The following is a 27,437-nucleotide window of genomic DNA, read 5'->3' as shown; positions in this document are numbered from 1 at the left end:
AAAAACTAGAATCCCTGTCATTAAAATTGGGCAACCTGCAAACAGGGTACATAATTATCATACCACACACCATGATGAAGAAATCAAAACACGCAAAAGTTACCAGACACATTGAACAGTGAAGACACCACCCTTTGCCAACCCAATAGCATAAACTACCCATAACGCAGAACACTAGACCCCAGTCAACAGACCCAGAAGATTGACACAGGGCTGAAACCCCCTTCGTGAAGATTGCCTGGAACTCCCTCAGCTGAGGAGCTTCATTGTACTGATATTGTCATCATCATACATGAGTTCTAGGTTTTAATATGAAAACCAGCGTTCGTCCCAAAAAAAAATAAAATGTAAAAAGCATGTCCTATAACAACAATTTATTCCTCCACAGCAGTAGAGTTTCCTACTAATGTGCCTTTAAATCTGGAAACATTCATTCAGAGATGCAAGTAAGAAGTAGCCAACTCAACCATTGCAAACAGCCGCAGCAATGCTCTTCAGGGTCGTGCTCGCACTGGCAGGTGCAATCACAAAACATAAAATTTACATCGGTAAGCAACCCTCTGAAATCTCCGAGCTTTTGAATTGAAGCTTCAAAAATCATTTATTGCACAAAATTCAGGTTTCAATCAAAAGGGATGATTAAGATGCCAAGGCCTTATCAAAATTTGTAAACCATTTCCTCTGTATATCCAAGTTCTTTGAGTATACCCGTGAGCTGTAATAAAGCAAATAAGAAAGGAAGCTGTTAAAAGGAAGAAGAGATTTGGTTAAATGATCGTCCATGGGTGAGACACAGAATGCCCTTTCATACCTCGCCTTGTGAGCGGTCTTTTGCCTTGTCCCCTGATATATGTTTCATCATTCCAGGGGGTCCACACACCTGGACAAATAAAGATGAGGTTCAAGAATAAGAATGAAAACTGCAGGTAAGTTTTAAGAAATGAAGCATGATCTTAGAAATCATGCACGACTGTTAACGGACTATAGAAATCTGCTCTAGTTGACCTTGGAAGCCTTTTATCTGTAAATCCAGTTTGAGTAACTGGAAGATATTTCTGCATTATATGATGCAGTTTCTACCAACCATTAATATATTTTGAGTTTGCCTAAAGCACTTCTACATAGCATATTTATTCTTCCTTGTGTTGGCTTGAAGGAATGATTTTAATGACTACAAAACTTGAACTTGTACACAGTTTAATCTTTGGGCTAAACTGCGTAATTGTTGGACGTTGGAATAATGAGTCTCTGTGCGTGCAAGCTCAATTGCTTTCTTACAAGTTTACTTGTTCAAAATATGTTTTTTTGTTTCTAGAGATTAGTTGATAACTGACAGATTAGCTGACTCAACTTTATAAGAAAGCTCAACCTGATCTGAAACAGTACATATTTTACTTGCTTCAACAATTAAAGGTCTGTTTGGTATTATTGTTGTTTTCTGTTTTCTGTTTCTGTTTCTCCACAGGGGAAAAACAGATTATTAAAGCACATTTGTTTATGTTGTCAGTTTTCTATTTCTGTTGTCGATGTTCAGCTGTTTGTCAAAAAACTGAAAACCAAATTTTATGATTTTCAATTGTTTTGACAACCTGCTGTCAGGAATTTTAATCTCCAGAAATAATTTTTTTGGACTAAATTATTAAATTTTATACTCTTTTAAATTAAAAGCAAAAATTAAATGATCATATGAATTTAAATACAATTAAAAAATATATGCATAAATTTTAAAAAATAATAATAAAGTCACAAAATACTTTTACTAATTTTCAATTTTCATGTTCAATAAATTTTTTATCGTAAAGTAAATTTTGAAAGTAGAATAACTAAGTAAAATAATTATAATAAATTTATTTTTATTATAGCAATTTGTTAATGTGTATTATTTTTAATTTTATTAATTTAATCATATTTTTATAATATTATGTGATTTAAAGGTAAAAATGAACATTTTTTCATTAATTTTTTAATTTGTATTAGTTTTATAAATATTAACCAAACAAGTTGCTGCTTTCTAGTTTATAGTTTTTGTTTCTGATTTTTAATTTTTGTTTCTGATTTTTGTTTCTCTAATTTTTGACAATGATACCAAACGGCCTCTAAGTTAGTAGATTTCTTACTTTGGAATTATTTTGACTTGATTATCATGGTTTAAACTAAGAATTTCTTATGCTAGCGTATCTGAAGCTATTATTATTACTGGAATATCTTTAATATATGCTTTCAGATGTTGGAAGAAAATCCTACACATTTTAAGCAGATCTTGTCAACACTTTGGCAATCTTATTTGATTGCCAGAGTGCTAGCAACACTTGCTGCAAAAGATATACCTGGCCAAGTAACTGTGAGATAATTCAAATTTCTAACAAGTCTCCGGTATTGTCCATGGTTAGGTAGCAAATCACCTATATTCGACACTAACTTGCTGTTAGGATCCATGGGTGTATCAACTGGTTTAGATCCCAACAATCTAGTTTCATCCAACAAATCAAGAACATACTTCCTCTATGACAAAAGAGTTCCCATACAAGATCTAGATCCAAGAAGTATTTCAACAGTCCCAAATCTTTGGTCTGAATTTTAGTCTATAGAAAAAGTGTTGGACTCTAAATACCTTTATCATCATCAACTGTAATGATAATATCATCCACATAAACAACAAGAAGGATCCTACCCGATGAAGTAGGATGGTAAAACACAGAATGATTCATAGCACATCATCGAAGACCAAACTCAAGTACTACAGCATTGAAACGACCAAACCATGCTCTGGGAGACTATTTTAAACCATATAGAGCCTTCTTGAGCCAACACGCTAAGCCTGAGCAACAAAACCCGGTGGTTGCTCCATATAAATCTCCTCCTCAAAATCACCATGCAAGAAAACATTCTTCACATCTGACTGATGCAGAGGCCAGTGACAAGTAATAGCCAAGGAGATGAACAGACGTACTAATGTAAGTTTGGCAACCAGAGAAAAAGTATCAGAATAATCTAGACCATACACATGAGTGTATCCCTTAGCAACAGTACACGTTTTCTAAATAAGGGGCACATGTTTGATTGCCTTCTGCATCAAGAAAATATTTTGAAATTTGAATTCGGATATTTGAAGAATCTCTTAAAGTTGTCTCTTTGATTACAGTTTTAAGTACTTCATTGTAATACCTTGAGTGAGCATTTGAGACAAAGGCCTTTGTCCTTGAGTTTTGTTTTGTTCTTTTGTGAGAATTTATGAGGGAGTTACTATCACAACTTTGTGGCTTGAGCACCCAAAGATTGTGTAGTCTCGTTGTCATCGAGTATCCTGTAGTGCAACTTGCACACTGCTATATTGGATTTGAAATAGTGAAAGGGCACAGGACCAGCTCTTCAGGAGCAACCCGATATCAAACTTTAGTTTGTCGTTCTCCCTTATATCTGCATTTACTTTTATTGTTTTTTGTGCGTGCTTGGATTGCCAGCTTTCAAGTCAGTTCAGATATTCATGGGAGACAATTTTTTGTATCCCCCAATCCAACACCCCCCACCCCGACAAAGCAGGTGCCACTGAACGAACACCTTGTTTTAATATGTGTTTTAAGCTGCACAATCAATTAAATTTCATCAATCAAGTAAACTTGCATTTGCCTAGGTTCACTTGCCCTCTGTTTAGTCCAAACATTTACCTTTACTAGTTAATCCCTACATTTCTTCTATGATTTGCTCTCCAAGCAATCCTATAATATATTATTGTAATAATGCACCAGATAAAGACAATATATGGCTACACACAGTGTCCTGGTGCAGGTTCCTTTTGACACCATTTACTGATGGCCTAGTTAAAAGCTGTGAAAGTTGAGGTCCAGAAACAACAGAATTAAACTTACAAGGATAAGAGTATCTTCACCAGGACCAGGTAACCCTTTCACAACCATATCATTTGATATGTAACCTTTACCTCCTCTCCAAGTCCTGGATGGATTATCTACTGTGTAAAATACCTGCAAAATTTTGTCATATAAAAATATTTTAAAAAAAAAGAGACTGGAAGAAAATCCCAATTTGAGGGCTAAAAGCCTAAAACAGCAAAAGTGTTTCCAAATGGAAACAGGTAGTACCTTCAAATTCGGATGGCTAGCTGACAGTATGTCAAGCTTCTGCTTGAGAAGTATGTCATCAGGGGATACATTAGCATAAAGCAGTGATATCTGAAAAGGGGGAGGATCATTATTAAAATATAAGTTTACTCAGATTACATCATGAATTGATCTACAAACACAGTGCACAAATATTTTGGCCTCATCACATGATTGACAAGCAAAAATGTCCAGACATGTCCCTAAAATTGATAATCAAAACATTGGAAGGACTAGTTTTAGATTTACCATATTAAAATTATGCAACAGAAAATCTACAATTAGGGAAAAAAGTTAGCAATCTTATGGTTGTACCAGATGGTGAAGCAATAGCCTTACCTGGGTTTTGTCATCAGGATTCCTTAGTATGGCCTCAATCACCTGCAGCATTGGAGTAATGCCCGTACCACCGGCAATCTGGATGGACAGAATATATACAAACATAATCGAGAGGTAAGCGTACTATTTTGTTTAAGCTTAAATTTTATGTCATTGCATATTATAACATTCAACTTTCGTAATAACTATAGATAATTAATTAGGTGTGGCAATTGCAATGACTAATAGAAGACAAGTGTGCTAGAAATCTTAGTTAGAGAGAACAAATGCCATGATATTTACTCAACATCAGAAAGAACTGCCACTGACTTCACCAACCAACCGAAATTTTTCGTACCAACAAAACTTGAATTATATTGTTTTCATAAACACTTAAACTTTCATTTGTTTGGCACACTTAAATGCCCCATAAAATTATAAGGGTAATTTAAAAATTAGAAAAAAATTTCTCACCTAGTACTAAAAAACCATTCTTGAGAACAAATTTAGGACTTGTTACCATCCAATAACCCAATCCTTAATTCTGAAACCTCAAGAATACCAATGCCAAAATAAAGTGTGTTCAAGAAATTTTGAAAATGTTATCTATATAGGAATACCAAACAATTATCCAAATAATCACAAATACAAAATTGTAAAAAAAAAAAAAATTAATTACACTGCACTTACAAGCATGTGCAATATGTAGAATATATTTAAATGCAATAAAGTAGTGCACTGGCATAACTCATATGATAAATCAAGTCAAAACATGTGAACCTTAAGACTGTTCCATCCAGACAGACTAAATCTTCTACCTTTCATAATAAAAAGACAAAGAACTATACTTTTCCCTCCTATTGGCTAATATTCACAAATGAAGTTTGATTCTAGATATACTAATCTTACCATGCCAATATTTTTCTTCATATTTGGAGAATATCTGAGCTTCTCGATGGGCCTGCCAGAAATAGAAGCATCCAATTATATATATATAAGATGATGAAAAAGATACGCATTACACGTTCAGCCAATACTTGCACATGTGAATGGTTTACCCTTTCACTTCTACTACATCGCCTGGTTTTAAACTAGCAAAATGCTGACTCATTTTTCCTTCTGGATACTCCTGCAAGCAATCAATAGCAGAAAAGACATTTACAATCACAACTGATACATATGTAAAGAAAAAGCATTTTTTGTTGAAGTGAAGCTGAAAAATCAACGACAAGTACACCCACTACAAACATCATACCTTAATTAATAAATCAAAGTATCCCTTAGAATCTGGATCTGATATTGGTGTATACCTTCAAAGATAAAAGCAATCCAAACTGAAAAATATGCATATAAGATGCATGATAATAGAGCAAATAGGTCACTTTTCCTTACGGGCGAATGACATATTTTGTTTTCCCTTCAGCATTTTGTCCTAATGGAGCCCTGTACAAGTTAGAAAATATTAAGATGACAAGTGTAATGGTGACTCTGAATCCTAATCCGAAATGCCCTCTTACTTCCAAAACCTAAAACCTTTGAATGAAAAATTTTCTGCAGCTAGTTTCACTTGTCAGGAAGACTGAGCATACCTGGTAAGCATGCAAGAAGCAACATCAAGACCCAATTTGGCACTGGGATCAAATGAAAACCTGCAATTTTGAAATCAAAGGGCAAGGGGAAAAGAAATGGTTTTAGTTACAATGAATGAATTTATTCCAGTATTAATTCAATTTTGAGGGTCCCAAACACCAAAAGATCATTCAATAAGCAAGGTTAGGAAGCTCATTTTTATTTCAAAGGTGACACACTCATGCTTTCAAATTTCATGGACAAACAAAGTAAGAACTTGAATTTTGAATTTGAATTTTCAATATAAATGCTAATGTTATTTCAATATATATGTACACATGCACATGTGCGCATGCGGTAATTCTCCACTAAAACTTAGGTATCACCAAATTTGGAGGGACTCTTTTTTTTGTACGCCTCACTTGAGGCCACAGGAAATTACTTTCCCCATTGCACAGCATATGCCTAATTTGTTGATTAGATTTGGGTTCCACTGGGGCTTGATTGGTGCATTCAAACTTAGAGAGTACTGTAAAATATATTTTTTTTTAAATCCCAACATAAAGTAAAATTTTGACTGCATTGATTGAGGTCCGCTCATTAATGGATTGGCCACAGATTCAATTACAAAGGAAGGAATAAGACGTGCTTTCAGTTCAATGGTCAAGATTATCTTTCATACTTCCATACGAGCCAGACACTTGGGTGTTAGTGGAGCATTATTGTCAAAAGCTCAAGATGCTCCAAGGCAGCAAGACATCAAAGGGAATCAAGGGATACTTTGACCCTGCTCTATAGAGGTATTTGAACTATATTAGGAAGTTGATTCCTCATTCAAGAAGGGTTTAGAAAATTTGAAACTTGTCCCATCTATAAACTCATGGCTAAAACATATTCATGTATTTACTATTAGATTAATATTTTAGTTTAACTAATATTTGGACTATAATGAATTGCTATACCCACCGTTTGCTCAACTTAAGTCTTCCATATAGGCTTAGGTGTCAAATCATGGTCCAAAGTTCGTTTTCTTTTTATTCATTATCACTATTATTTGTTCAATTGAGGCCTTAACATAGGCTTAGACATTGAATCATGGTCCCAGTTCCTTTATTGATGTTCTACCCACGGCTAGCTCAACTCAAAGCTCAACCAAAACCTTCCATATAGGCTTAGGTGTCAAATCTTGGTCCCATGGTGATGTAATTGGTAAAATTGAGTAAAGATGTTATATTTATCATTATTTGTGTATAATCACATGTTTGATGGGTATGCAGTTATTAATTGATAATGTTTGATTTGTGTCTTAGTTGAATAATTGCATGTTTGTTTATGCATGATCTATTATTTGCATCATGTTTTTATTATTTTTTTATTAGTTTAAATTGAGTGCTGGGATTTATTGTCATTCAAAATGAAAAATACCAGTTTCCCAAATAAGGACAAAAGAAGCAAATTGAGAGGGTCACTAGGCATTTCCCAAATTGAGGTGGCATGTCCCAAGGTTCATTAACCTTCTCAATTTATAACTTAGACCTCCCTTAGGATGCCTTTCCAAATGTTGGAATGAGAAATCAGGGACTGTTTGGCATCATTTCTATTTTTTATTTGTGTTTCATTTGTTAGATTACCACTTTACCTAAAAGTTTAAACTATTAGGTTGTAGGCATGGTTTTAAATAGAGGTAGCGGGTAGCATAAGTAACAATAATGGGTGTAATGGGAAGCGGGAGTAGCAGATGTTACATAAAGGGAAGCAAGTGTAACAGCCATGAATTTTTTTGAAGCACGCACAACCTTGTGCATATTAGCGTACTTGCATGTTTTAAACTTTTAGCCCTTCTTAGAAAGAGTTTTAGTGTATTTTGGATCCTTTAGTTCGTGTAACTAAGTTATTTGGTAAAGGCAACAAGTTTACATTTTTTTTAAACCACCATTGATAAAAAAAAATTACGTGTGTGCACATATTTATACTTCTCATTGTTCTTATTTGTGATAAATTCTTATGTGTGCTTATTTAATTAATAAAGCAAAATACATTATACACTCTATTAATCTATTAGACACATAAGACATACGAATAATACAAATAAAAAATAGTTAGAAAAGAAAGAAGGTTGAAAATGAAAAGTATAGAACATAAATATCACATTACTAATGTTATCAAAATAAAATATTTTCCTAACAAGTTAGTATTTTCAAATTGTTAATTAATGCATCTATTGTTAGTATTTAAAGAAATAGTAAATTTTGTATCATTGTCATCCTCGTTATAATCTTTTCCCCCCCTTGCCACTAGGTATATTGAGAATGATATATGAAAGAGATAGAAAGAGTGAGAAGAAAAAGTAAAAAATAAAATAACTTTTTGGTGTAACAATCCTATAGCGGTTACGTAATGTCCGTAGCGGCCTTTACGTAACGGTGGCGGTTCGTAACGGCAGCTACGACTGTGATTTTTCTTCGCACCGATTTCGTGGTGTGTAACGGTATCGGTAACCCAAAAAACCATTACTTAACGGTACTACGTAACGGTCACGGCCTTTATTTAAAACCATGGTTGTAGGCCAACAAAGTATATCAAGTTTTAACACTCCCCTGCATGTGCGGCCCGACAGCACGTGGAGAGATAAACACACATTAAATTTTTAAATGCTACAGAATAAATGCGGGTGATGAGACTAGAACCCAGGACCTCCTGGTAACCAGCTCTGATACCATGTTAGATCACCACTTTACCATTTGTTAGCACCAGAAGAGTCTATAGATGGACTTGATAAACATTGGTGAACACCGACTTGACCCAAAAGCTTAAGCCTATTTGGTATTAGACCCAACCATGTATATAAACACCCATCATCATTTTTTCAATGTGGGACAAACTCACAAGTAGAATTCTCAACAATCTCTCCCTCACTTGTGAGTTCCAACTGCTTCTCCTTAAATGGAAATTGTCTCCCCTATGGGAGTAAGCCTAATTCTCTCAACCAATCTTACCTCCCTCATCTTGACCCTATTCGGATCCATCTTTCAAGCCTAGATGATCCTTATTAGTCTCAGTCACACACTTGGTCCTCCAACTATTAGCACATCATGAGAATTAGTTTCACACCTCGACTTTTTTTATGATGTCACTCACTCAGAATTACAAACCATCGGCTCTGATACCACTTGTTAGCGTCAAAAGATTCCATAGGTGGGCTTGATATCATTGTTGTCTAGAGAAAAACAGATCATGACAACACATTCATTTACGTTGCTATGTTTCTATTTTTGTTATCACTTTTTAGCTGTTACCACTACCAAAATTTTATAATTTTCAGTTGTTTTGGCATACTAGCATACTTTATATAACTTTTGTGGAATAAATCATTAACTTTATACATAATTTTCAACTAAAATTAAAATAAAATGACTATGAATTTAAAAGTAATTAATATAAAAATTATTCAAAAATTTAGAAAAATGTTGAAATAAAATAATTAAAATCATTCAAAAATATATTTTTCTTATTTTTTAATGTCACGTATGATAGGATTGAGGATTTATCTTGTAGCATTGAAATTGAGATTTTAAATATAAGAAATTAAGTAATTATAATAATTTATTTTTTATTAGAATATCTTTAACTTTTGTTCTTTGTATTTTTTATTATTTCAATAATACTTTTTATTTTTATTTGATATAAGGAAAAAATGGGCATACGTTCACTTGGATTTTTAATTGTTTTCATTTTGGAAATATTTTTTTAGAAAATAAAAATCCATTAATAACAAAACAGAAGTGCAGAAGAAGGAAGGTAAGGTATCCTCCACAAAATAACAAGTCACAAAGCAAGTGCTGTCTGATCTCATTGAAGATTAGCCAGCGATATGCCCAAAAGAAGCAAAAAAAAAACCCTTATCCTACTGCTGGGCAGGAGAGGTCAACAGGGCATTAAATATCCTTGCGTTCATCTCAAGCCACAGCATCCAGAAGATTGCATGCACTGCACATAGCCTTCAGCTCTCCCTCTTCTACTCTTCCAAAACCCTAACATCTCGCAATTAAGGGGTCACACGGTCAGAGCCCTGGGCTCCTCCCACTGCTTGGGATCTTACGGTTTCATGTTCTATTTCACTCCCCGATGAGGGTTCTTTTCACCCTTCCCTCACGGTAATACTTCACTATTGGTCACCCAGGAGTATTTAGCCTTGCAAGGTGGTCCTGTACACATCTGACAAAGCCACCAACATTTCATCAGAACAAGGGAAAAGAGCATCCCAAAGATTCCTCCCCACCCAGCATAGAAGAAAAATGTGTGTATTAGTCTCATTGGATTTGCGGCACAACATACAATTATCTGGATTGAGAGCCTTATAGGGCCTCCTTACCTGTGATAAGTCTTTTGCATTAATCTTGACAAGACATAAGGTGAAAGCCCAGACCTTAAAAGGAACCTTGGCCTTCCAGGGTGCTATTTTTGGGTTTTAGTAGTTGGTAGTTGTTTCTGTTTTTTAGTTCCCATTTTTTGGTTTCATTTTCACAACTTTTGACAGTGATACCAAACAGCTCCTCAAATTTCAGTTTTGCTTAATTTTCCTAAAATAATAAGATGATGATTCTATTACTGAATCAGGATTCCAAAACTACGTTAATTTGTGATGAAAAGCGTTATGAAGGTTTCTATCATTAACTCACATTTTAGGGAGGCAACAATTCATCAGGATTCCTATCATTTTGGCACATATACCAAAAGGTTGCAGTCTAAAATGGGATTCCTACTACTTCATTTGCATTGCCTAGAAGTGGTGATCTTTTTATATAAGAGGTCAATTAAGTTCCTACAATCCTACTACTTAAACTAGGTAAGCTAGAAGCAGTGGCATCTTTTATAGTTCCTATCACTTATTAAGGGCGGTGGCTATAGTAACCCAAGATGACTTGGAAAGGAATCCTAACCAGTATTACCCCAAGTTTTCTAAAAATTAATTTTCTAATTAAAAAAAAGCTCCCTAAATGCATATTATCGATATCCACTCTTTTTCAAGGGATTTTTCATGAATAGATGAAACCAAGGAAATTTAAAAAATATTTTTCTACTGTGGGCCTAATGGTAGGGCTTTGAAATCCATGCAAAAGTGCAATGGATCAAAACTCCTAGGTAATAGGCAAAGAATCCTAAAAGACTCATTGCCTAGTTGGCCTTTCTACTACTCAATACTTCATTTCCACTCCTGCCATGCACACTTTGCAATGAAAATTCAATTTTTGAGCTTCATATTCTCATCTACATTATCATTTGAGATGAACAACTGAGAATCGAAAATGGCAGAATACAAGGAGGGGAGGGAAATAAAAAAATTATTATTATTTTTTGAAAATAAATTAAAAAAAACATGGAACAAACTTTTTTGAACCCAGGCGAGTCCCTTGCACTTGAACCAGGTGAGTGGTACCGTAAGGCAAGTATATATTAATGCATCTCCCTCTCCTGCACAGCTAGACAACCTAGGCAAGCACTTTTAACAACAATGGGGAAAAGAAATCTTCAAAAAGGCCCAAAAGGCCAGAGGCACATTGATGTACACAACAAAGAAATGAAATGAAAATAACAGATGGCCATTTTCACTCAAACAACACCAATAACTGAAAAATTCCTCATTTCATGAAGACTTACCTGTGAATTTGATATGACAGGCATCCAAGGTAATGGAGATTTCTTTTTTGATATAAGAGGAATTTCATTAATGGAATAGAGGAGTTACAAACAGCAGAAAATAGGACATCCTGCTAAAGGAACCGAAAAAATAGTTACGTTAATGACCCTTTCAAATCCTGTTGGAAATCAGACAACAAATTCCCTGAAAGAACCCCACGAAAGCAATATTTCAACAGAATACACTTTTAACTTGTGAGTGGACACATGGTATTCTTAAAGGTCCCATGTTCCTCTCCTGCAAAACGCCCCAGAACAACCAATGCAGAATCACCCTTCACAAAGCTCCACTTGATTCCTCATCAAAACTCCTCTCCAATCAACTTGGAATTGCCAACTACGCTCCAAACAAAGAACATGTTCTACAAATCAAATGCTGTTGGACTTGGACAGTGAATAAGTAGGAAGTTACATATTCACCACCCTTCTTGCAAGACAACACCTTGCGAAAAATAATTTCAACAATGAGAATTTTTCCAAGCATTATCATCCAAAGGAAGGTGGTAGGAGGTAGGGGTAGATGTAGAGTGACTTGGACATTGGAAATAAGAAAATATAAGACCACACTCCAAATTTTTTAGGATATTGCTTGAGATCATACAGACCAACCCCCCACCTAATGGGACTTAATACTTAGTTGTCATCGTCATCATCGTTGTTGTTGTTTTTGTTGTTGTTGATTATGGTGAAAAACTAGATTAACGACTTACTTAGAGGTTAGCATAAACTCCAAGGTTTAAAATCATTAGCAGGAGTCTGTCCAACAAGAATACCAGGACCTTCAAAGATTACTCATCTGCACCAAATGTTTAAGGCTTCACTACAATTCACCATGCTTGTCACATCATGAACAGGAGTTCTAAAGACCGAAGTTAGATTTACTCTAAGAGTCCAGATATTCTATGTGGAAGATAACATAGAATTATACCTCAAAAAATCCCAATCAGAAGTGAAGAGAGAGAGAGAGAGAGAGAGAGAGTAAATCTAAGGTATAATCCATTCAGAAAATGAACCTTTATCACATTGCCCTTTTCCTGTCCTCAGCAAAAAAAAAAAATAATATGGGTTGAATTGGCATGGTTACCCAATCAGTACTTTTGATGGATTCAGTGGCATATACGAGCCTGATTTGGAATCTGAAGAAACTACATTATAAAATTTGTTTGAGACAGAAATTTATATAAAGAATAGAAGCGATAAACGTGTATAATCTATATAAGCTGCTTACATGTAAGTGGTAATATAATCTTCAAAAAAGATGCAACACCTAGCACACAAGGGTCCAACACCATACCAGGGGACTAGGAAGGGCATGGTGTAAGCACTCTTACCTCCACATTTGGTGAAGCTGCTCCTGTGACTTGAAATTTTGACTTAGCTTGGTGTACACCCATAACATTAGGTCAAGGTTCACCCTTGGGTGCTAAAAATATGATCTCAATGACTAAAATTTATCAAACCACAAGTAGCTAGGAGCATAGGACAAAGGCCTAGTTGAGTTAGATTAAGATCAAGTTTTATCAAAACAATACAATTTTTATTCAACTCCAAGTTGCCAGGACTACGGCTTAGTTGTTTGTTGACAAGAAGGTTTTATCAAAACAATTATGAAGCAAAAAACTGGTTGAGCCTAGAGAATAACCTGAATAACTGAGTATTGTGGCTGACCCTTGCAGTGTCCTGTAGCTTAAATTCAATCCATTTATCTGGATTGAGTGCTGGAAAAAGAAAAAAAAAAAGTATTCCTTGAGCTTATAATTGTTAATTGATAAAAAAAGGTAAACATGATATAACAGCACACTCAGCATTAAGCTTCAAATTTCACTTGGCAAACACCAAGGGCCTGTTTAGTTGTGGAAAACAGTTTTCATTTTCCATTCTAAGTTTTCTAAAAGATTACAAAAAAGTTAGCTAATTTTTCATTTTTACAACATCTGCATGAAACAAATGGGCAACAATAAACAGTTTTCAGCACTATTTTTTTGTGAAAGTAGTTTTATTTTTCATTTCTATTTTTTAAAAAATTAGAAAAAAGCCACCTTGTTTTCCAATTTTCCAAATTTATATAGAAAAGTTGGAAAACATCTTTTCATTATTTTTCTAGATTTTTAACTCTTGCTTTGAGTATGGGAGGATGGAATTCGGATCTTGGACTTTAATTTGTGAATTATGTATAGTGTTTCTTCTAAATCCATGCAAGTCTGAATTCAAGCCCCAAAATACATGATTCTAATTATTACCTTATATAAATTTTTAAAAATTAGAAAACAAGTTATCTTTTTTGTAAATATTTTAAAATTTAGTAATAAATAAAAATTATTATTTTTACACATTTAAATAAACTTTTATTTTCTATATTTTTAATATGAATCTTGAAAAATTTTAAAATAAGCTAAAATGTTTATTAACTCTTTGAAAAACTAAAAATTGGAATGGAAAATGCTTCCCCACAAAACAGGCCCTAAACTTCACCAAATTCATGAAGCCAAGGTTTAGTAACTCAAAGCATTTTAATCTAAAAGTTTCCAAGCTTAGTTCTTTTCACTCTAACTTTGATTGAGAGACTACTAATTGTGTCGTGTGAGCGCGCAACACAGCAAGGTGTGGGGGGTGTTGAGGGAGTGCACCAGAGACGGCTACAATTAGAATCAAATGAGACTGGCAGGTTTGATTCCTGAGAAAGAGTGGTTACTTTACACAAACATTTTTGAAGTCCAGGACAGTGAGAAGCCACCACACAGGACCTAGCTCAGTTGAGATGGAACTGTGCAATGGGCTATTTTGGGTCTCAATCATGGACACTAAACATGAACATTTCAAACCACCATAAAATCTTCTAATTTGTTTTGTTCATACTGGCTCCCAAAGATCTATTACCTGTGTCTGTACTCCTTCAAGAAGATTAGTCTTATGCTATGTTCTGGAGCATAGGGTTTCAACCTTGGATTTGGAACCACGTACAATTCAACAAAATTAAATAAAATTTTGCATTGCATTTTGCACAAATCCATACAATTCCAAATCCAAAGCTTTACAAAGCAGGGTGGTATATCATTGTTTCTAGGGGTGAGCAAAATTCGGTGAAAACCGAATTAACCGGCCGAAATTGGTCGGTTCGGTTCGGGTAAAAATCCCGGTTCGGTCGGTTCGGTTATAATTCTACAAAATTTCGGTTAATCGGTTTCAGTTCGGTTAATGGTAAAAAAAATTTCGGTTAACCGAATTACTAATTAATTAAATTTTAAATATAATTTATGAATATAAATTTTGCTTATGTAAGTACATTAAGGAGTTTAATTAACCTATTTGGATTCTTTGTTCTATGGTAAAATATTATTTTCATTAATAAAATTAATAAATAAGGTATTTAATTAAGTTGGATTTGGTTTTAAAAAAAATTTATAATTGTATTATATTTCTAACAATTAATTTTAAATGATTTCGGTTAAAATCGGTTAACTGAATTACCCGAATGGGCAATTCGGTCGGGGTCGGTTCGGTGTCTTTCGTCAATTCGGTCGGTTCGGTCAATGGTTTATATTAACCGAATTTTTCGGTTAATTCGGTTAATTACCCGAATTTAACCGAACCGACCATTTGCTCACCCCTAATTGTTTCTATATTATAATGAATTTTCATATGCAATAAAATTGGAATACAGTAGGGTTAAAAACAGACTTGGTGACCAGGACACAGGCTAGACATGATATCAAATCAAAAACAAAAATTAAAAAATAAAATTTGCAGACACTTCCAGGCATGTCCAACACAAAACTTGATACAATATGTGCCTTCGTGTGCATTTGTGTGTGAGCATGTGTGAAAGAGAGAGGGGAGGACCCACCAACTTTAGGACCAGCCTCTTCATTAATTTGATCTAGATGAACCTGCAAATTAGGAAGCATAAAAACATTCAAATTCTAGGAAGTGAAGGAGAAGCTTTGATCATGAGAACATCATAAAATATAAACATAAAATGGTTAAATAATAAGGTAACAGAGCGTAAACTTCTTTCTTTCAGATATTAAACGGTCTATATTTCAATATAGAACTCTCTAACTACTCTTGAAGTGTAGATATTAACTGCATTAGACTTTGGAAATTTGTCAATTGGGAAAAAATTTGTCCTGTGCAACAGAATAGTGATGACGTTCAACATTTCTGACTTATAATCAAAATTTGAGGAGGGGGAATGGCAGAATTGTTTCTTTCTGTGGCATCCTCAATTACCATAAAGTGGAGGAAGTTTGAAACAACAAAGCAAGCTTGAGATTTCTAGGTGAAAAAGTTTGTTCAAAAAGACTTCGAAAGAAAATACAAGTTGGAATTGGATCCTTATGGCCACTCAATTTCCAATTTTTTTCAATTCAGAAATTTTAAATATTTGGGATGAATTGGCTCAAATGGGGCCAAACTGGCCTGTTGATAGGGATTTATACATCGATATAGAGAAAAGACACATCTTTTATTTTTTTCTGATGAGACTTCCAGATGTGTTTTGAGTGGATTCATGCCTCTATCCTCCATCATACTCCAAAACCTTCAGTTGATGCTGTCCTGCCTGAACTAATGGCTGAAGAAACTCAGAGGAATACTCCAAGTCATGGGAATATGGAGGGGGAATCGGTATTTGTGCAGCACAACAAACAAAACTGTGCTAAATCATTTAATTCCTCAAGCAGTACCCACAGAGATCAAATAGACATGCCAAAGGTTTAGTGCAGTTACAGCCATCAGGACACATGAAGCATAATCATCCAGAAGCAAAGAAGCGGTCAACCATTGGGAAAACTAACTGCTTTGCAATCCTAGTATCATTTGATCCTGACCCTTGCACAGCTCCTCAACAAACCAAGACAAATTCCAACTATCTCACTATAGATCAGGTTCAGCAGATGGCCAGACAAGCCATTTCTTGTGTGGTAATGATTCTAAGGTTGCTAATTCTGCTCTTTCAGCTGCCTCAGGTAATAATCCTACTCATTGGTATATTTACTCCAGTACCTTGAATCATATGAATTTTGATCATGATACTCTTTGTTCAACAGCTTCTGTTATTTGTACTAGGGGTGTACGTGAGTCAAGCCTATTTGCAAGCTACTCAGGCTCGACTCAGTTCTACTCAAGTTCGAGCCAAGCTTGAGCTACTCAAGTAGCTTAACTAATACTACTCACATGCTTAATCGAGCCTAATTGAGCTTTTGTAATTATATTATTTTTAAGATATATAAGTCATATTATATATAGTGTATTATTTAATATTATATATACATTGTATTTTATATTATTTTAATATTAATTTATAATCGAATCAAGCTTAATCGAGTCAAGCTCAAGTTTTAAGAACTTGCAGCCAAGTCGAGTTTGAGTTCAATAATTCTGTGCTCGATCAAGCTTGAGTCAAGTTTTGAGCTCAAAGTATTTTAGCCGAGCCAAGTTCAAGTTCAACAATTTTGTGCTCGATCGAACTCGAGTTGAGTTTTGAGCTCAACATTTTCGAGTCGAATTGAGTTCGAGTATCCCACCATGTTCAATCAACTTGACTCAAATACACCCCTAATTCATAATGTCAATGTAAAAGTTACATCTAAAACCCATGTTAATTCTCTTTTGTAGCCACATAAAATTTGTTTTCTAATGTCCTATTGTTTCATGAAATCTCTATGGATTTATTATCTGTTGGACAACTATGTTACCAAAATCACAGCCACATCTCTCTTCCTCAGGTTGTGGCCATTGTCCATACAACATCCCTTGGTGCACAAGTAGATGGGGAACAGGCTTTAATGATCAAAGATTCTGTTTTGAAAATACATAAACTTCTAGTGTCTTTTAGTGCTAATTTATCAAGTTGTTTGGTCATAGAATCACTGTTAGATCCTTCAATTGATAATTATTCTTTATTTTCTTTAATGGTATCATCAATTAAGTGATACTTCTACACTTAAAAGTACTTATAATTATTCGTTATTTTCTTTAATGGCATCATTAATTAAGTGATACTCCTACACTTAAAAGTACTTAGTTTCTAGTGCTAAGTTAAGTTCATTTAGTTTCTAGCTGTAGGCGGTAGGGTAAGGTCCCTTGACTCAAAAATTTACTACAATGTGAATCTGGCTTTTTTCATCTCCCTTTGATTTAATTCATTCTGATGATGCATGGGTACCACCTTGGATGCACACTGATGGTGGTTCTTGTTACTATATTGTTTCTATTGATGATTACTCTAGATACACTTGTATTTATTTATTTCACTTTCATTCCGAATTTTTCAAATTTATCAATTTTTTTCTACAATGGTCAAAACACAGTTGGCTAGTATTATAAAAAGTTCTCGTGCTAATTTTTCTAGGGAATATCAATATGGTCCTTTACAAAAATTCCTTGCTTCTTGGGGAACTCTCCTTCAAACCTCTTGTACAGTTATACCGATGCTCTCACAGAAAAATGGCATTGTTGAGGAATTGGCATACCAACTACTAGTTGTTCCTTCCAAAACAATTCAAAGGGATGCTGCACTTACCTCCATGTCTTACTTAGATTGAAGTGCTTCTGGATCATTGATTGTCACTAAATGGAAAATTTTATGGGTCCAAGCCAAAATTGAATTCCTCAACGCCACGATCATTTTGCACCAGAAAATTTTGTGTTTTATTTATTTATTTTTTGATTAATAAAGCACCTTATTAGGATAAATAAGAGGAATAACACAAGGACAAGACATCCATCAACAACTCAAACAAACAAAACAAACAAAAAACAAGAATAGGCTCAAAACAAACTAATGAAGCAATGCATACCAATATCTCTGCATGTCAGTTGAAGAGATGCTATTAAAGAAACCACTTGCAGGGTGCCAAAGCGATGCAAGAAAAAGTTCTGCTCCAAACTAGAGTATGAAGTAACAATATCCTAGAAAAGTTGAGCATTTCTCTCCAACCAACTGTGCTGAATAATTGCAAAAACTATACTCCTACAAAAAGATTCCCTCCCCTCAATCCCAAATCTCCCAGAGCAAACGGTACAAAATTCATCCAATGAAAGAGGACACCTCAATTCTCACCAAAAACTCCAAAAAAATTATCCACGACCTCCCAGGAAAAGGACAATGTAGGAAAAAATGTGAAGAAGTCTCCCACTCTCCCCCCTCCCATAACAATGTACACATTTTTTTTATCAGCAAAAAGAGATTTCATTGAAAGGGCCCCGCAAGGGTGACACCAATTACAAAGTGAAAAAGAGAGAAAAAAACAAAAAAAATGATCAACAGTTTGACAGTGTACCACAAGAGATCAATAATTAAATGTGTGTCCAGCATGTACTGCCTGCTAAACCAGCTAGAATGAGTAGAAACCATCTATCCTTGACGATTGTGGGACAAGTATGTCCTTCTTAAGCTTCAGCATTTCTTTCTCTCCATGTAACCCAGAAAATGGTGAGAAGGATCAAGGACAACGCTTTTATCGTTTCTCTATTTTTAGAAACTCCCTTCCCAGCCCAGTTTACTTATCGCATATTCAGCAATGACCTAGTGCTGTCCCAAAAGAGCAATGGCCAGATTCCAGAAAATTCGGGTCCAGGAGCAGTGTAGTAAGTGTTCAACAATTTCAGCAACTACTTTGCAAAGAAAACATCTATTAACCAAAGCTGAAACCTCTTCTCTAAAGTCTGAAGGTTATTGAGAATAAGAATCTTCCCCAAAGTTGCCTCCCACATAAAAAAGCACAAACAATTTTACTTTCCAAGGGAAATCAAATCTGGCCCGAAAGGAGCCACATCTCGAGCAAATTGCTGGTATTGGTTTTATTCAGGATTCAGTCCAGCAAAAGCATTTATTTTGTTTTAGGAGGCCTCAGCTTTCTAAATGGAAGAGCGCAGAAGCAAAGGATTAGAACTAGGAACATGAATCAATCGAACAAAAAAACTTCCAAGAAAAATTCCTAAGAGGGATCCAAGATGTAACTTCTTCCGTCCCTCCCCAAATATGTACGAAGAGATTCAAGCATGTCAAACAAAAGGATAAGATCATTTGTCACTCTCTCAAGATCCTCAAAATATGAAAATCCGAAGATTCACACCCTCCTGAACTAAAGGAAAATCAGAAAACAGAGCATTATGAAGGTTCACAAATGAAATAGACAGGAAAAAGCTCGAATCAGAAGAGCATCCCCAACACAGTTATCCCCCCACAAGTGTACTCTCCCCATAACCAACCTTCAAAACATGTGGGAAAAAATGGCTTTTTTTTTTCTATGAAATAAACTTCCAAGCACTTATATAAGTAATATTAGCTCAAACTTTAGCATCCCACTCATTCAGGACTTTTTTTCCTTTTGTGGGGGGGGGGGGGGGGGGGAGAAGAGGGGGTTGTGTAATATTCATAGCTATTTGCTGCAATGTCATGCTTCAGGAAATCAATGACCTGACTCTTGAGTCCCTTTCTTTCTCTATCCTTTTAATGATTCAAATGAAGGATTTAATCAACCTTCATCTAGACCTTTACAGCTGCATGATTCATGAACCTACCTAACGAAGACAATGGCATGGTCTCCAATTCACAAGTTATGCCTTCTCATTCTAATGATGCTTGTCCTGACTATGTTTCTACTTCCAGTGATCCAAAGCAGTCAGTTCTTGATCTTTGCCAATCACTGCTACGTGTCTTCCCTTAACATTATCAACATTATCGCGACTTTCATTGTTTCCTGTAGGCTATTATTTCTGTTCATGAACCAAAATCTTATTCATGCTAACCCCTATTGGCAAGCAGCCATGTAGGTTGTCTTAGAAGCATTTGAGAAAATCTATACCTGGGAATTGCTGATCTCCCTCCTCAAAAATCTGCAGTGGAGTGTAAGCAGGTGTATAAAGTGAAAAATCAATCCGATGGCTCAATTGAGTTATGTAAAACTAGATTGATGCCGAAGGCTTTACATAAGTATAGCATAGACCATGAGAAAGACGTTGCCCAATTGCCCAGATGAACTTTGTTTTCTTACTGCAGTAGTTTCTATTTGAGGCTGGCAGCTATCACAGATGGACATTATGATTGCTTTTCCTTTAATGGAGATCATCAGGAAGAAGTTCACATGAAACCATCAAATGGTCTAAAACACCAACATTATATGGTCCATTGACTTTAGCAAGCAATTTATAGCCTTATACAAGCACCTTGCTCCTAGTTTTAGAGTTTTGATTATCTATTTGGTTTTGTTCAAGGTGAAAATGATATGCCTTAGTTTATTCAGCAATCTGAGGTTTTTTTTTTTTTTTAAACGAAAAACCCAACTTTATTGATAGCCCTGACTTATGGCGGAGGAAAACCGTGGTTACAAATATGCCACAAGGGGATTTACAAACAACTAACAAAACCAGCCCAGGAACCTAAACCAAAACAAGCCCATCAAAACCCGTATCATTAACCAATTAAAACAAACTAAACATGTCCATATGTGATCAAAACAAACAAACAAACACAAACAAAAACAAATTACCTGCAAATTGAAGACAAATACCTGCAAAACAAAAACCCGAGGAAAACATAGGAGAGCCAAATGATGACAATTAAAGACGAAGACTTGGAATACTCATCTTATCCATACGAATTAGACCTCTCATTTTACTCGGCATCTCATCACCTACAAAATATCTCCTCGTGTTGCCTCCCTTGCCTTGACGAGCCAAGTAATCCGCCACCTGATTACCTTCTCCAAATTGGTGCTTTATAGAGAACTGAAGGCCTTGAAGCTCCTCCTCTAACACTTCCCAAAAGTCTCATAAGTACCAGGAAGAGCAAATTCCAGATGTGATCCATCCCACCACTAATTCCGAGTGACTTTCAATACAAATATTCTCATATCCCAATTCTTTACAGAGTCGAACAAGACTAGTAAGAGCCTGCAACTCCGCTTCATTATTAGTACCTGACTCAAATTTTTTAGAGAAAGCGGCCTTAATAATACCTGATGAGTCACGGATGATACCACCACCACCACAAAAACCCAGATTTCCTCTACAAAAGCCATCTATATTTAGCTTTAACCAACCTACAAGAGGTTTTTCCCACACTACTTTTCGAGGAGTTCTAACCTTCGGAGTTATCGTTTTCACTTAGAACTTTTCCAATAAATTCTTCTCAATAGCAGGTAGGAAACCCTTCACGCCTTCTGCAATTTTTGCATGCCAAAACCTCACTAATAACCAAACTGCATTCTCCAACTCATACTTATCTTCCATGCGGGCTTTACAACGTATGAGCCATAGTCTCCAAGAAATTATAGTAGGTAACAAACCAATGACCGTGCCTTTTTTGGTTGACTTTTTGGCACATCTGAACCATCTACTAATTTTCACCCTCCAAGGTTCATCATCAAAATTTAGAATTCCCAAGACAGACGCTGCTCTCTTCCAAACCATACTTGCGATGGATCTCGTACTCAGAACATGATTGAGAGATTCCTCCTTTTTATCCACGCAGCAGTTGCAACATGAGACCATATCAACTCCTAGTTTCCGCACTCTCTCATCTACAAGAAGACATTGGAACATGGCTTTCCACATACACATCGATACTTTCTTAGGTATTAGTTTATGCCAAACCCACTCCATCCACGGGAACTGCTCCCCTTTAATTCTTATCACCTCAAAAGACGAGGCGATTGAAAATTTTCCATTAATGGAAGGCTTCTAAATAAACACATCAAGCCCCAATTTGTGTTTTATAGACAACAACAAAATTTTATCCGTTTTGGGGACCCCTACCAAATCTTTCAGCATATCTGTATCTCAATTCTCAAACTCCCAGCAGTCTTGAATCTTAAGGTCAGGATGCTGGACCATGGAAGAACACTCCACAAGGTGACCACTGCTCAACCACTTATCAAACCAAAAGGAAGTTTTTCCTCCTCTAACATTCACATAAACATTCTCATAGACCTTTGGAAAGACCTTTAAGATTGTCTTCCAAAACTAAGAGCCCGTAGGAGTATAATTGATTGAAACCATGTGACCTGATTTAACATATTTAGCCTTAAATAACCGAGTCCAAAGATTATCTACCGTCATCCGTCTCCACGCAAACTTCATGTGAAAAGATCTTTGAACGTCATTAAGGCCCCTTACGCCAACACCCCCTTCATCTAGGGGTTTACAAACCTTTGACCGAGCACACCATTTCATTTTTGCCCTACCATTACTCTACCCCGAGAGCAAAGAAGAGAGAACGAAGTTAATATTTCTAATCACCACCAAAGGAACTGAGAGAACCGCTAGCGTATGTGTTGCCATGCATGATAAAACATGCCGAATAAGAATGAGACGACCTCCCTGAGACAGCAACCTCATCTTCCAACTTGCCACCTTATTTCGAATTTTTGAGACCAACAAATCAAGCATTCTAGCAATAAGGGGACCAGAAATCAAAGGGGCACCAAGGTACATCGTTGGAAAATTTCCTTCCGCAAAACCCCTCAATTGTAAAAGCCCCCTTCTTCTAGAAATGTTGATCTTGTTGGACAAAAAGAGAGTTGATTTCTCCTTGTTGATTAATTGGCCAGACCAACTTTCATACAAATCCAACGTCTTCAAAAGCATCTTCAAGGATCTCCTTTCTCCGTTAGCAAAAACAAGCAAGTCATCCACATATAATAAATGCGAGATTAAAGGAGCTCCCCTTGGAAGATAAAAATTTCCAATCCTGCCTTCCTCGAATTTTTTTTTTTTTTAATAATCTAGAAAGAATTTCTTCCATCAAAATAAAAAAAAAAATATGGAGATAGAGGATCACCTTGCCGAAGGCCCCGTTGAGACTTGAAAAAACCCCTATATGTACCATTCATCATGATCGAAAACCATGGGGTCTTAACACATTCTGCTATTAAGTTACAAACATGACTAGAGAAGCCAAAACCGTCCAAGACCCAAATCCAAAATCTCCAGTCAACCCCATCATAAGCCTTTGCCATACCCACTTTTAAAACTACATTTCCTCCTTTACTCTTTTTGTTGATTGAGTGAACCATTTCCTGCACATGAGTAATATTTTCTAAAATACTTCTACCAGGGATAGAAGCCCCTTGCTCCGGAGAGATAATTCTATTTAGGCAACGCGTCAATCGCCCTACAATAATTTTTGAAAAAATTTTGTATGAGACAGAATATAGGCTAATTGGTCTAAACTTTTCAAAGCTTCTGGGATCCTTTACCTTAGGGATAAGAACAAAATACGAAGACGTGAAAAATCTTGGTAGAGGCGCTCCACTAAAGAATTCTTTGGCAGCTTCCAACAAATCCTATTTTACAAAGTCCCAACAAAATTTGTAAAATCCTGATCCAAAACCATCGAGACCTGGACTACTATCTTTTGGGACAGAATTTAGAGTTGTTTTCAGCTCCATTTCTAGAGGATCTTTGGCCAAATACTCATTTTTTTCATTCGATATCTCCCTAGAGATAAGTTGACTCAAATCAAGTAATGCTCTAGTAGATTGTTCCGAGAGAAAATTTTGAAAATGCATAACCGCACCTTCATGAATCTCCTCGGGGGACGCCAGAACCGTACCATCCTCTAAGACTATAGAATTAATCATCAAAGAATTCCTATTTTGATTAATAACCGCATACTTGCAATTTTGATCACCCTCCACCAACCATCGCTTCTTCGCAAGCTGAGCAACACGGGTTTCCGCTCTTTTTTTCCAATAATCCAATTCACATTTTGTAACGGGGAAGTCTATCTCCACCTCCTGACTATATCCCCTTTGTAACTGCTCCTCCAGGTCTCTCATTCGATTCTCTAAATCCTTGATATTAATTTCCACCCGACCAAAGACCTCTATATTCCACCTTTTTAAAGCAACTTTAGGCTTTCTGAGCTTTGCAACCAACTTACACATGCTCGAAACCTGAACTGGTTCCATCCAAATCTAACGTATAAAAGGGAAAAAATTTTCATGGGAACTCCACATATTTTAATACCTGAAAGGAGGTGGCCCATATCTTGTTGAGTGATTTGAGAAGTGTATCAGCACAAGTTTGTGATTCGACGTCTTCCTCGCCAAGTATTCCAGCCTATTAGTTTGAAAACGATTAATGAATGGCACATTCACAAGAGTCCGATCAAGCTTCGCCCTTCTCTTAGTCAGACCAACATGCCCATTAAACCAAGACATATGCCCACCATGAAATTTTAAATCAACAAAACCACAATTGTTTAAACAACTATTAAACTCTTCCATAGCAGCCAAAGGTCTAGGCTGCCCCCCATTTCGTTCCTCATCCTCCCGAATAATGTTGAAGTCCCCCACAATAAGCCAAGGATTCAACCCTACTTGTAGAGCTTCTAAATCTTTTCCAAAGACCCCTACACTCATAAAAGGAGCATTTCACATAAACAAAGGTGACAAGCACTTTTGTCCCATTTAAGACCACCCATCCTGCGATCATTTGATTCGACATACTCACTATTTCAAAATCATCATGCTCATTCCACATAACCCACACTTTACCTCTCATTGCTTCCTTCGAACAATAGTTAGGAAAATCTAAAAATTGTGCGAAACGAAACATATAGTCCTCTTGCATGAACAGTTCCGAAATGGCCAACACAAAAATCGAATATTTCCTAACCAAATTCCTCAAGCGTTTCTTTGACGTGCCTATACCTCGCACGTTCCACACCGTCGTTTTTGCCCTCATAAATTAAGTCTTACACGGCGGGTAATAACCCGTTGGGGCTGCCTCACTCAATTATTGGAGGCTTTTAACAAAGGAATTCTGGGTTGAGAAAAATTACTTTTCGAATCATAGCCCTTGTCAGAAGCCAGACCATGTAGTTTACTAGTTTACTCTCATTCTCATGAGCAAGCTTATGAGTTAGGTACTTTTTAACTACCTGCTTATGTTGATGATATGGCAGTTTCAAGCAATGGTGTTGTTGTCCTTTAGGACATCAAGAAGCAACTTGGTAAATGCCTTGAGTGGAAAGATCTAGTTCTTTTGAGATATCTTCTCGGTATTGAGGTGGAATTTGCATCCTCGTGCATATATTTTATCTCAAATTAAATATGCTTCTGACCTTATTTCCTTAGAAGTTAAATAAATAATAAGACTCCCGATACACCTCTTGTGAATTTTGCTAAACTTTGTTCAATTGATGGAAAGCCTCTTATGAATGCATTTTTACAAGAAATTGGTTGGTAGTCTTACTTATCCTAGCAGATCTGACATGAACTATGCTCTTCATATTGCTAGCCAACCTGAGGAACTTGGTCAGTGCTATTTGTTTTGTTTTTTTTTTTTTTTTTTTTATATTTTTTTATAATCCAGTGCATTTTGTTGTTGTTTTTTGCATTTTGAGGTAAGTTTGAGGGACTTTATATCAAGGTTTGTTATCCTTCAATTTCCAAATTTAAAACTCTTTCATATACTGGTTGGGAAGTGGGTGGGGGTTGGGTGACAGATGACCTACTACTGGTTTTTGCAATTTCCTGGGAAGTTCTTTGACTCCACCAAAAAACAATTTTTTGTAGCCCTTGCTAGTGTTGAAGAAAGGTACAAGCCATGGAGATACCACTTCAAAGATTGTATGGCTACAGAGATTGTCACATGGGGCGGGAGATTTGAATTCTCGGGAACTAGAATATTTCGTGATAATAATTGCGTCACTCAGTTGGCTAAAAATGATGTTTTCCATGAATGCACTAGAAACATCAAGATATGTTGCTGGTTTGCTTCCCATCCTGTGCATGAAGGTCCCATTCTCCTATCCCACATCTCCTCTAAATAAGCCTCCTAAGTCCCATGCTACCATTCAGTTTCAGCTTTTGAAATTCAAACTCCAGAAATTTTCAGTTAAACAATCTCCAGTTTGAAGGGTGATGCTTACAAAAAATATTTTTTTGTATATTTTTTCCATTTATTGGGCTGACCAGCTTTGTTACTGCCCGTATGTTCTTCGTATCACTTTGTACGACAAACAATTTCAACCCTCAAGCAATTCAGACAATTCATTATTCCAACCAAACATATCTCCTAATAATACAAGCCCCAACTTTTCAACATTAGCCCTATTCAAAACTTTTATTAAAAACAATGATGAATATGTGCCCTAATCTACCAATGTAAGTAGATATCAAACAGATAAAAGACAACCCAATCAATCTTGGCTTAAAGTCTCTGTAAGAAGACCCGCTACTCTAAATTCTAAATTATGCAAATCCCTCAACACGTACGCCTTTAAGAAACCCCTATGACGACGCAAATTTTCTTTCTTCCACTTCTTCTTTTTTACTACGTTTTCATTACCATTTCCAAAAACCAAACCGATACAATTAATCTGCAATTGAAAACAAAAACAACAGAGCAAAAGGAAATGAGTGTACGAAATTACCACATCAGGTGAAGAAAAGTAATAGTAGAACGAGATTCCACCAGAAACGGCAGCAATGGACCCAATGGGTAGTCGAAAACTGCCTAGGCTCGACTGATGTTGGCCTCTGAAAGCATTGGAAATCACTGGAGCAGATTGAGCGAGTCTTTTGAAGAACAGAGCCATTTTGATAGCAGAAGAACAGTAGTCGGTACTGCGTAGGGTTTCGACTCAGCCGTAACAGGGAGACCGGGTGCTCCACAGACCGCAGGGCTCAACGCTGAAGCAATTGAGAGAATCCAGTTTAAATTATACGGCAATTTGGTTTCAGCGTCATTGTTAAAAAAACATACATAAAAATACAAATTATA

The 27,437-nt window shown here is 35.9% G+C and overlaps 1 protein-coding gene across 1 annotated transcript; it reads right to left on the bottom strand.

The window, feature by feature from the left end:
* On the bottom strand, nt 1–27,437 carry LOC131157225 (NADH-cytochrome b5 reductase-like protein). The gene is made up of 13 exons (XM_058111210.1): nt 27,088–27,437; nt 15,544–15,586; nt 13,342–13,417; nt 6,023–6,082; nt 5,826–5,876; nt 5,689–5,743; nt 5,492–5,562; nt 5,343–5,394; nt 4,455–4,532; nt 4,098–4,187; nt 3,867–3,980; nt 812–880; nt 1–715 (listed from the first exon to the last, which is right to left on the bottom strand). The coding sequence occupies exons 1-13, from the start codon at nt 27,250–27,252 to the stop codon at nt 659–661; spliced, it is 981 nt and encodes a 326-aa protein (XP_057967193.1). The 5' UTR covers nt 27,253–27,437; the 3' UTR covers nt 1–658.

This window comes from Malania oleifera, chromosome 6 (assembly GCF_029873635.1).
Source record: "Malania oleifera isolate guangnan ecotype guangnan chromosome 6, ASM2987363v1, whole genome shotgun sequence".
Taxonomy (NCBI): Eukaryota; Viridiplantae; Streptophyta; class Magnoliopsida; order Santalales; family Ximeniaceae; genus Malania; species Malania oleifera.
Note: the sequence above shows the minus strand (reverse complement) of the source record. Positions and strands in the feature narration are given on the sequence as shown.

What these genes read in the sequence shown, in the direction of transcription:
- LOC131157225 (XM_058111210.1), bottom strand. Translation starts at nt 27,252, where the DNA reads ATGGCTCTGTTCTTCAAAAGACTCGCTCAATCTGCTCCAGTGATTTCC. An exon ending in TGAAGAAAAATATTGGCATG is followed by an intron (nt 4,533 to 5,342) that starts GTAAGATTAGTA and finishes CTGTCCATCCAG; the next exon opens with ATTGCCGGTGGTACGGGCAT. An exon ending in CTAGCCATCCGAATTTGAAG is followed by an intron (nt 3,981 to 4,097) that starts GTACTACCTGTT and finishes AAAATTTTGCAG; the next exon opens with GTATTTTACACAGTAGATAA.